The sequence below is a fragment of the Scyliorhinus torazame genome, chromosome 2 (genome assembly GCF_047496885.1).
Source record: "Scyliorhinus torazame isolate Kashiwa2021f chromosome 2, sScyTor2.1, whole genome shotgun sequence".
Taxonomy (NCBI): Eukaryota; Metazoa; Chordata; class Chondrichthyes; order Carcharhiniformes; family Scyliorhinidae; genus Scyliorhinus; species Scyliorhinus torazame.
In genome coordinates, this window is record NC_092708.1 from 235,993,390 (window position 1) to 236,005,532 (window position 12,143).

General features: G+C 47.0%; 1 protein-coding gene across 1 annotated transcript in view; it reads left to right on the forward strand.

Moving 5' to 3' along the window:
• Positions 1 to 10,443, forward strand: part of LOC140396501 (galectin-related protein A) — a 64,242-nt gene extending 53,799 nt beyond the window's left edge. The window contains exon 4 of the mRNA XM_072485185.1: positions 9,986 to 10,443. Within this exon, the coding sequence (XP_072341286.1) occupies positions 9,986 to 10,129 (144 nt within the window). The 3' untranslated portion in view covers positions 10,130 to 10,443. The remainder of the gene's footprint in view (positions 1 to 9,985) is intronic.
• Positions 10,444 to 12,143: the final 1,700 nt, after the last annotated feature.

Consider the following 12,143-nt stretch of genomic DNA (forward strand, 5'->3'; position numbering starts at 1 on the left):
GGTGCCTGTTTTAACGAGTCCACAGCATCCGTATGCTGCGGAAGCCATTCCCAGGGGGCTCCTTTCTTTAGGATGTCTGAGAGGGGCACTGCCTTGCTGGCGAAACCGTCGATGTGATTTCGGCAGTAGCCAACCAGTCCTAAAAACGACCGGACGGCTGAAACGTTCTGGGGAAGGGGCAATTTAGCGATCGAGTCAATTCTTTTATGCTCGATCTCGCGTTTACCATGCGTGATAATTGTTCCCAAATGTACCACTTTTTCTTCCAAAATCTGGGCCATTTTGGGGTTGACCTTACAACCAATGGAATGTAACAATTCCAGGAGTTCGGACAGAAGCTCAATGTGCTCTTCCTTGGTGTCTGTCTGCAGTAATAGATCATCTACATACTGTACCAGACATTCGGGGCGAGAAAATTTCGCTAGTCCATTTGCCAGCTGTCGGTGGAAAATAGAGGGGGAGTTGTGGAAGCCTTGTGGCAGGCATGTCCACGTGTACTGCTGCGCTTTAAAAGTAAAGGCAAATTTGTACTGGCACACCTTTGCCAATGGAATGGACCAGAATCCATTACTGATGTCCAAAACCGTGAAATAACGGGAATTGAGTCCCTGCTTGAGCATGGTCTCGGGACCTGTTGCTACGGTGGGGGCTGCTGCGGGGGTGACTTTATTGAGTTCCCGATAATCAATGATCAGGCGCCATGATCCGTCGGGCTTTCTTACTGGCCAAATCAGGGCATTATTAGTAGAGGCTACTGATCTTAGTACGCCCTGCTCTAATAAGCTTTCTGTAACTTTTAGGATTTCTCCCTCTGCTTCTAGGGGGAATCCGTACTGTTTCTGGGGTCTAGGGTCAGGTCCTGTTACTTGTACGGAGCCAGTCATCCGTCCACAGTCGTGCTTGTGGGTCGCGAATGCTGCCCTGTTCTTTTGCAGGACTGCCCTAACCTGCTTGTCCGTGCTAAGCGTGGTGGGGTTGAACCAAAACTCGCCTACTGCGCTAATTTTGTTCATATAGTCCCCTATGTTCAGCGTTGCGGGGGCTCTAGCGGATTTCACCATCTTCCAGACACACTGGTTGACTGGATCGAAGGATTGGTGGTGGGAATTCATAAAATCAATCCCCAGGATGTGTTCTGCTGTGTGGGGCAGGTCTACTAAAACTACGGGGTGTTTTGTGGTTATGGTTCCGATTTGAATGGATACAGGGGCTGTGATGTGTCCCTGCTGCGAGTGGCCTGTAAAGCCGCTGAGGGTGATAGTGGCTGTAGTGGAAAAAAGGGTGGAGGAATTTATGGTGGTGCGGGACCCTCCTGTGTCCCAAAGAAACTCGATAGGCTGTCCCCGAATTTTCGCTGCGACTACGGGTCGTCCTGACCTATCCCAAAGGGTGTCACAGACCCAACTGGGGGAGCCCGTACACCGTCAGTCTGTTTCGGTCAAGTCTGTCTGATCCTATCGGGCGCTAACGCTATGGATGGGCTCTGCCTTTTTCTTACTCAGAGTGCCTGTTTGTTGGGCTCTCGGTGGCTTTTTGGGGCCATTGCACTCTTTTGCAAAATGTCCCAACTGTCCCCAGTTGTAACATTCTTGTGATTTGGGTGGGGGGCTGTTCTTCCCCTCATTTACCCAGGCGGGGTTGTGATGGGTTGGTTTTACTGCCTGCATGTCTGCGGCGGCTTGCTTTTCCTCGGTGGTTTTAGCGGCGGGTTTATTGTGAACAGACTGCTCCCAAACGCAGGACAATCTTTTAACCACCCACTTCTCGTTATGGGCCTCTTCTGAGGGATCATAACTATTACAGGCATTCTGTCCTGCATCTGTGGCATGGGAGATAAGGGTGCGGGTCCATTTTGCCATATTGTCTGGGGACAAATGGGCACGGTCTACGTCTCCAAAAACGGCTTCGAAGTGAATCCACAGGCGTCCTGCAAACGCTGTGGGGTGCTCAGACTTCTTCTGCCTACACTTATTGAGGCCATCTACGGGGTCACCCCGGTTATACCCGATCGCATCCAAGATCGTGGTATGCATTTCTGCAAGGGTGCCTCCTACGTTCTGTGGGTCGGGAAGGGCTGCTGCTACCGATGGATCCAAACTTAGAACCATGAGCTTTACATGCTCTCTCTCATCCAGGCCGTACATGGTCACCTGATGTTTGGCGGTGGCAAAGAAATGGTGGGGGTCTGCGGCGTGGAGGAACGGTGTGATTTTTGCACACGCGTCCCGTAATTGGGTCACTGTTAGGGGGGTGGAATATAGGAATTCCGCCTCGTCCGATGTGGCTGTGCGTTGGGTTGTTACAGGGTTCATTGGAGCCTGAACTACCTGCTGTGTGGGGGGTGGGGGTGTTTTTCCCCTTTGGGGCTTTCCCTGCGCACATGTTCCCTGAACATATCTCTGCTCTGTTTCCTGTAATTCTTCCCAATCAGGGCCATCTTCTTGGTCTAACTTTTCCCCAAAGGTTTCCTGAAATCCTTTCTGGACAGAAAGCAGTGATTGCAGCTCTGCAATTTGCTTCCGGCACTTTGCATGGTCTATGGTGCTCTGTCTTTGTTCTGTGGTGGCAGTGTGGAGCGCTCTCAAGGCTGCCTTGAGATCACTACATTGTTTCTGTAGCGTCTCCACCTGCTTCTCTGTTCTTTCCTTACCAGGACTGCACGCTGCGTGTCCTGATAGGCCTTTTCATACTGGGATTGGAAACTACTCAAATGCGCCAGACAAGACTGGTGACCCCGTTTGGCGTCAGCCACCTCTTCATCCTTGGCTGCTAATTTCCTCCTTAATTCCAGATTCTCTTTCTCAACCTCGCATACATCTACTTTACTCATACGATGTATGCGCTCTACATCTTTGCGGAGCGTCTTGACGACCTCCTCTGTGCCTTGCAATTGTGCCAGACACGACACAATTGCCATCGGCTTGCGAGCTTTCGCTAAGCTCTTTTTATGTATTTCGCTCAGGCTCTCCCACCAAGTATGCCTTTTACCTCCGGGACCTGATTCTTCATTATCGCAGAAATCATTCCACATGGGCCATCCCTTGCCCTTGAGATATTTCCGGATTTCCTCTTCCCAAATGGGACACTGTCCCACTCTACTGCTGCTGGTCGCTGCGACCGCAAATTCCTCAGGGTTCATGAGGCGCTGCATTGCTTGCATGGCCATCTTTCCTATCTGCTTGCTTCATTTAGATTTGGAACAGGGGGCTAAGGTGGTGTTGTAGATGCGGGTACGGCTTGCGCTAATTTCCGAAAATACAGACTTCCGACAGTTTTGACGCAACAAAAATCTATCAGTTTTACCTTATAGTCCTGTTAGTTACGCATGCATACACACACTTCCGAATTATGACTATTAATCAGAACTGCTTGAACACTTGTGGTTTTTTGTTTCCAATTGGATTCTAATTCAAAATTTCTTGGGTTCTCCCGGAGTGGTTTTCCACTTCTAGATCAGGTCCCGTCAGGATGTCGCCAAAACGTTGCTCGTTTTAGCCTTAGTTTACTTTATTCTTATTCTGTCACCTTTGCTCATGAGTCACCAGGTATCTTTCTGATACCGCCACGTGGTTCAAGTCCAAGTAATGATTAATAATGCAACACACCGCTTAGTAAGAGTTAAATCAACGCTCATTTATTATATACAGCAATTAATACTTATACAATAATCCTACTTCTAGACTACTACCTACCACTAAAGGCCAATACTTAACTTTGGAAATGGCCCACGAGGTCAGGGAAACGAATGGTCTTTCGAATTGGTTCTGAGCCTGCGGTATTCAAAGGCTGGTACAAGTCGATAGTCAGGAGCGCCTATTTGGTAGCGATCGCTGGAGTAACATAGAACATAGAACAATACAGCGCAGTACAGGCCCTTCGGCCCACGATGTTCCACCGAAACAAAAGCCATCTAACCTACACTATGCCATTATCATCCATATGTTTATCCAATAAACTTTTAAATGCCCTCAATGTTGGCGAGTTCACTACTGTAGCAGGTAGGGCATTCCACGGCCTCACGACTCTTTGCGTAAAGAACCTACCTCTGACCTCTGTCCTATATCTATTACCCCTCAGTTTAAAGTTATGTCCCCTCGTGCCAGCCATATCCATCCGCGGGAGAAGGCTCTCACTGTCCACCCTATCCAACCCCCTGATCATTTTGTATGCCTCTATTAAGTCTCCTCTTAACCTTCTTCTCTCCAACGAAAACAACCTCAAGTCCATCAGCCTTTCCTCATAAGATTTTCCCTCCATACCAGGCAACATCCTGGTAAATCTCCTCTGCACCCGCTCCAAAGCCTCCACGTCCTTCCTATAATGCGGTGACCAGAACTGTACGCAATACTCCAAATGCGGCCGTACCAGAGTTCTGTACAGCTGCAACATGACCTCCCGACTCCGGAACTCAATCCCTCTACCAATAAAGGCCAACACTCCATAGGCCTTCTTCACAACCCTATCAACCTGGGTGGCAACTTTCAGGGATCTATGTACATGGACACCTAGATCCCTCTGCTCATCCACACTTTCAAGAACTTTACCATTAGCCAAATATTCCGCATTCCTGTTATTCCTTCCAAAGTGAATCACCTCACACTTCTCTACATTAAACTCCATTTGCCACCTCTCAGCCCAGCTCTGCAGCTTATCTATATCCCTCTGTAACCTGCTACATCCTTCCACACTATCGACAACACCACCGACTTTAATATCGTCTGCAAATTTACTCACCCACCCTTCTGCGCCTTCCTCTAGGTCATTGATAAAAATGACAAACAGCAACGGCCCCAGAACAGATCCTTGTGGTACTTCACTTGTGACTGTACTCCATTCTGAACATTTCCCATCAACCACCACCCTCTGTCTTCTTTCAGCTAGCCAATTTCTGATCCACATCTCTAAATCACCCTCAATCCCCAGCCTCCGTATTTTTTGCAATAGCCTACCGTGGGGAACCTTATCAAACGCTTTGCTGAAATCCATATACACCACATCAACTGCTCTACCCTCGTCTACCTGTTCAGTCACCTTCTCAAAGAACTCAATAAGGTTTGTGAGGCATGACCTACCCTTCACAAAGCCATGCTGACTATCCCTGATCATATTATTCCTATCTAGATGATTATAAATCTTGTCTCTTATAATCCCCTCCAAGACTTTACCCACTACAGACGTGAGGCTCACCGTTCTATAGTTGCCGGGGTTGTCTCTGCTCCCCTTTTTGAACAAAGGGACCACATTTGCTGTCCTCCAGTCCTCTGGCACTATTCCTGTAGCCAATGATGACATAAAAATCAAAGCCAAAGGTCCAGCAATCTCTTCCCTGGCCTCCCAGAGAATCCTAGGATAAATCCCATCAGGTCCCGGGGACGTATCTATTTTCAGCCTGTCCAGAATTGCCAACACCTCTTCCCTACGTACCTCAATGCCATCTATTCTATTAGCCTGGGGCTCAGCATTCTCCTCCACAACATTATCTTTTTCCTGAGTGAATACTGACGAAAAATATTCATTTAGTATCTCGCCTATCTCTTCAGACTCCACACACAATTTCCCATCCCTGTCCTTGACTGGTCCTACTCTTTCCCTAGTCATTCGCTTATTCCTGACATACCTATAGAAAGCTTTTGGGTTTTCCTTGATCCTTCCTGCCAAATACTTCTCATGTCCCCTCCTTGCTCGTCTTAGCTCTCTCTTTAGATCCTTCCTCGCTACCTTGTAACTATCCATCGCCCCAACCGAAACTTCACACTTCATCTTCACATAGGCCTCCTTCTTCCTCTTAACAAGAGATTCCACTTCCTTGGTAAACCACGGTTCCCTCGCTCGACGCCTTCCTCCCTGTCTGACCGGTACATACTTATCAAGAACACGCAGTAGCTGATCCTTGAACAAGCCCCACTTATCCAGTGTGCCCAACACTTGCAGCCTACTTCTCCACCTTATCCCCCCCAAGTCACGTCTAATGGCATCATAATTGCCCTTCCCCCAGCTATAACTCTTGCCCTGCGGTGTATACTTATCCCTTTCCATCATTAACGTAAACGTCACCGAATTGTGGTCACTGTCCCCAAAGTGCTCTTCTACCTCCAAATCCAACACCTGGCCTGGTTCATTACCCAAAACCAAATCCAACGTGGCCTCGCCTCTTGTTGGCCTGTCAACATATTGTTTCAGGAAACCCTCCTGCACACACTGTACAAAAAACGACCCATCTATTGTACTCGAACTATATCTTTTCCAGTCAATATTTGGAAAGTTAAAGTCTCCCATAATAACTACCCTGTTACTTTCGCTCATATCCAGAATCATCTTCGCCATCCTTTCCTCTACATCCCTAGAACTATTAGGAGGCCTATAAAAAACTCCCAGCAGGGTGACCTCTCCTTTCCTGTTTCTAACTTCAGCCCATACTACCTCGGAAGAAGAGTCCCCATCTAGCATCCTCTCCGCCACCGTAATACTGCTCTTGACTAGCAGCGCCACACCTCCCCCTCTTTTGCCTCCTTCTCTGAGCTTACTAAAACACCTAAACCCCGGAACCTGCAACATCCATTCCTGTCCCTGCTCTATCCATGTCTCCGAAATGGCCACAACATCGAAGTCCCAGGTACCAACCCATGCTGCCAGTTCCCCTACCTTGTTTCGTATACTCCTGGCATTGAAGTAGACACACTTCAAACCACCTACCTGAACACTGGCCCCCTCCTGCGACTTCAAATCTGTGCTCCTGACCTCTATACTCTCATTCTCCCTTACCCTAAAACTACAATCCAGGTTCCCATGCCCCTGCTGCATTAGTTTAAACCCCCCCAAAGAGCACTAACAAATCTCCCCCCCAGGATATTTGTGCCCCTCAGGTTCAGATGTAGACCATCCTGTCTGTAGAGGTCCGACCTTCCCCAGAAAGAGCCCCAGTTATCCAAAAATCTGAATCCCTCCCGCCTGCACCATCCCTGTAGCCACGTGTTTAAATGCTCTCTCTCCCTATTCCTCATCTCACTATCACGTGGCACGGGCAACAACCCAGAGATAACAACTCTGTTTGTTCTAGTTCTGAGCTTCCATCCTAGCTCCCTGAAAGCCTGCCTGACATCCTTGTCCCCTTTCCTACCTATGTCGTTAGTGCCAATGTGGACCACGACTTGGGGCTACTCCCCCTCCCCCCTAAGGACCCGGAAAACACGATCCGAGACATCACGTACCCTTGCACCTGGGAGGCAACATACCAAACGTGAGTCTCTCACGCTCCCACAAAATCTCCTATCTGTGCCCCTGACTATAGAGTCCCCAATTACTAATGCTCTGCTCCTCTCCCCCCTTCCCTTCTGAGGAACAGGGACAGACTCCGTGCCAGAGGCCCGTACCCCATGGCTTACCCCTGGTAAGTCCCCCCCCCCACAAGTATCCAAAGCGGTATACTTGTTTCTCAGGGGAACGACCGCAGGGGATCCCTGCACTGACTGCTTTTTCCCAGTCCCTCTTACAGTTACCCACCTATCTCCAATCTTTGGTGTAACTAATTCCCTGAAGCTGCTATCTATGATCCCTTCTGCCTCCCGAATGATCCGAAGTTCTTCCAACTCCAGCTCCAGTTCCCTAACTAGGTCTTGGAGGAGCTGGAGATGGCAGCACTTCCTGCAGGTAAAATCAGCAGGGACACTAACTGCATCCCTCACCTCAAACATCCTGCAGGAGGAACATTGCACTCCCTTCCCTGCCATTCCTCTAACTTTCTACCAAGATCTGGCTTTTAATAAAATTAAATTTTTATAAAAAATAATAATAATATAATAAAATATGGTACTTACCTCAGACCAATGGGTTTTATTATTAGGTTAGAGGAGGAGGGTGGGTGGGAGACACTACACGTGCAGTGTCTCGGGTTTCCTCTCCACCAGAATTTATTGGTGAGGGTCTTCCCAGACGTCCGCGGGTCGACTTCCTGTTCCCGCCTAAAAAACTAATTTTAAAAAAAAGAAAAATTCTCAGCTCCTGCTGAAATTGACTAACCAGCCAGCTCCACTCCCACCGAAATCGACTGGCCTGCCCCTGCAAAGACAAGTGCTTTTAAAGGTTGACTTACCTCCCAGCAACCTCCTTCCGCAATGCTCCCGCTGAAACTGACTCACCAGCTGTTCTCCCGCCGAAATCGACTGGCCTGCCCCTGCAAAGACAAGTGCTTTTAAAGGTTGACTTACCTCCCAGCAACCTCCTTCCGCAATGCTCCCGCTGAAACTGACTCACCAGCTGTTCTCCCGCCGAAATCGACTGGCCTGCCCCTGCAAAGACAAGTGCTTTTAAAGGTTGACTTACCTCCCAGCAACCTCCTTCCGCAATGCTCCCGCTGAAACTGACTCACCAGCTGTTCTCCCGCCGAAATCGACTGGCCTGCCCCTGCAAAGACAAGTGCTTTTAAAGGTTGACTTACCTCCCAGCAACCTCCTTCCGCAATGCTCCCGGTTTTCTTTGTCAAAGGGTCTCGAAGGTTGCGAGCAGGAGAAGAAGGGCCGAGTTGAACTTGGCCCCTATTCTTATAGTCCCCAGGGGCTTCCCGCCTCTCGGGGCGGACCTCGTACCTGGTTCCAAGTGATTGGACTTGGTCCCAATCACTTGGTTCGATATGCTCCAATAATGGGGCGATTCCTTGATCGGGGGGTGGTCGTTTACATTCCTTTGTGTCAGCCCCTGCTGGCGCCGAAAGGTCTGGGTCGGCTTTCAATTGCTAATTTGTAGCAATTGTTCCCGGGGATGGCTGCTTACTATGCAGATGGCTGGGTTGTTGTGATGTTGATGGCTGCAGGTCTGGACTGACTTCCCCAGAGGCGAATACACTGTTTTACCTGCAGCTGTCCGTTTGAGTCCTGTTGCCTGATTTTCCCATCAGCCTCTTTCGTTCGCCATTTTAAATTGGGGTTTTGACCATTCTAATCGGGAAGCAGCCATTTTACGTGGCTCCACTCCTTTCTGGCAAAGTCTCAAACCTGCATGTATCTAAATATTTCCCCCTGCTCCAGCCCACACTTCGCTCCCTGCTCCTTCAATCCCGCAAAACGACTCCCATGAAACAAATCTTTTAGCGTCCTAATTTCTTTCTCCTCCCATCTCTGAAAATTTACATCCCACTTCCCTGGCTCAAATCTATGGTTCCCCCCGAATCGGCATTTTTCTGGACCGTGCCCCCAACCGGAAGTGCTGTCAAAACTACCTGACCCATCTGGTTCATTAATGTCCTTTAGGGAAGGAAATCTGCTGTCCTTACCTCAGTTTGGCCGACATGTGACTCCAGACCACAGCATTGTGGTTGACTCTTAAATGCCCTCCGGGATGGGCAACAAAATGCTGCCACAGCCAGCGACGCCCACATCCCATGAACATAAAGCTGTTTATTAAAAAAAAGAGAACCTATGGCTTTATTAATAGAGGCATGGAGTTCAAAAGCAAAGAATTCATACTAAACCTTTATTAACCATTGATTAAACCTTAGCTGGAGTATTGTATCTAATTTTGGGCACCATGTTTCAGGAAGCCTTAGGGTGTAAAGGAGAGTTACGTCAAGGATACAGGGTTGAGGAAATATAAAATGAGTCTGGTGAAGCTGGGATTACTTTCCTTGGGGTGCAGATGGTGAAGATTTAATAGTGTTCAAAATCACAAGGGGTTTTGATAGAGCAATTGAGGAAAAACTGGCAGCTGGGTTGGTAACCAGAGGATGCAGATATGGGGACAGAAGAACCACAGCGAAGGTGAGGGGACATTTTATGATGACTGAATGCACTGCCTGAAAAGGTAGTAAAAGCAGATTTAGAAGTAAATTTTAAAATATTTACTTGGAAAGAAAATATTTGTATGACTGGAGAAAGAGCAGGTGAATGAGATTAATTGGATAACTATCAAAGAGTACGGTCATGATATTCTGAATGGATTCCTTCTGTGTTGTGTGATTGTATAGTGTGACATTTTAAAATATTTTTGATTTCAGATGGAAATTCTATGTGAACACCAGCAATTCCGGGTCCAGGTGGATGGACAGCGGCTATTTGATTTTGCATATCGTGTTCAACAACTACAAAAACTAACTGCTTTAAAAATAACAGGTGATGTTCGACTGACAAAAGTAGTTTGATTTTTGTAACAATAGTTCTCAAGAAAAGGCAACTTAAGAAGCAGGTGGTTTTCCCAGCTTTTACAGCTCTGTTAGGTATTTTAAAATCTGCAGACTCTCTGATCCTGCACCAACTGGTCTTCCGGGCAGCAGCATAAAGTTTTGCAAACATTGGAAAAGTGTGCTTTTAAAAAAAGGTTAGCAGCATTTGTTCAAGACAGTTCTGTGCACTGAGGTTTTTCAACAATTGAATTTGAATTTTAAAGTGCAGCAGCAAATTGGACCTAGTTAAGAGCTTTCTCCTTTCTGTAATTAAATATTTTGGATGTTCTGAAGTTTGTCTGCATTTGCTTTTTGTTTACATCACACTGCGAACAGTCAGCCTTCCCATTGCTTTAATATTGGCTTAATGTGTCTAATTATTTGGAGTATGCCAAATAATATTTGCATGTGCAATAAAGGACACAGTCCCCAACACTTGTCTTACCCCATCAGTGTTTATCCCAAACAGCTACCTATAATTCGGACAAATGGCACTGAACATTTGTCATCATCATCATCTTAGGCACCGCTTAGACATTATAAAGTCAGCCAGCCATCTCAACAGCTCAAGCAACTGTTAGTAACTTCCAATTAGCTGCCATTAAGCCTAACCTCCCTCCAGCCCTCAGTTGCCTTCTGAATGCCCACTTACTGCAAGTTCTTCTTACCGGCCTGCTGAGCAGGACACATTTTAAACTTTGGAAGTGTATTTTTTCCCCTCATTGGGGTTAAATATAATTCAACTTAAAAACAATGAATGGAGGTGACATATTCCAGCTCCTTTATAGGATGAGAGAGTACATCCCGCCACTTCATTCTACCATCCTACAAAAGTCTGATGGCTACAGAACTTTAATCTCAATAAGGCTAATCATCTGTTTTCAGCTCATAATTCTGAGTCACGCTTTTGCACTTCCACTATTTTTCCAAAAATATACTCTACAACATTTATAAAAGTATATTACATAACAGTTCAAATTCGATCTTTACATAAAGGGCTAGTTTAGCACACTGGGCTAAATAGCTGATTTTTAAAGCAGACCAAGGCAGGCCAGCAACACGGTTCAATTCCCGTACCAGCCTCCCCGAACAGGCGCCGGAATGTGGTGACTAGGGGCTTTTCACAGTAACTTCATTTGAAGCCTACTTGTGACAATAAGCGATTTTCATTTCAAGTGCAATACAGATCAGTTTATTTCAGTACAAAGCATAAGGTACTTCAATACACTTGCAGGTCATATTTCCAATATGCATTTACATTTCACATCAAACATTCTGTGGTGCATACAGCCAAAGGGATTTGAAACGGTTTCCAGCCCCTTGGTATATTGTGGCAGGAGGAAATTAGACAGTAGCCTTTCTCCATTGAGCCTTTGTGGCATCAGCCTCAAGCTTTAGTGTATCCCTCAGCATGTAGTCCTGGACTAGAAATATGCCAGTCTGAAATGTTCGGTAATCCTGAGCTCTTGTCCCTGGAAGACCAGCAAGGTTCAGGCTGACCAAAAAAGCATCTTTCACAGAGTTGATGCACCCCTGAGAGCAGTCCGTACAGTGCAGAGTCCTACATTCTGGAGCTGCTCAGAATATATCTAAACATAATTACATCTTTTTCCATACCTTCTTTGCAAAGGCACTGTGGTGAATGTATTACTGCTACCATTCACCATTGTATTACATTACATTACATTGTATTCTGTTGATGCCCTTGTGGGCTCCGCCCCCTCGGGGTGGTATATAGATCTGCAGCCTGTAGGTGGCACTCAGTACAGAGCAGTCGCAGGCAGGCACGGTTCTAGCTGATTAAAACCAGTTCACTTCAACTCTCCGTCTCATGTGAATTGATGGTCGCATCAATTTAATCAGCTACAATATCACTATGGAAGCATATGGATTCAAACCTGATCCACTGGAACTTGACCCTCAGGCAGCAGAAGCCAAAGGAATTTCTTTGTACTGGCTCCGCTGTTTACAGGCCTACCTCGCCACCTCCTCC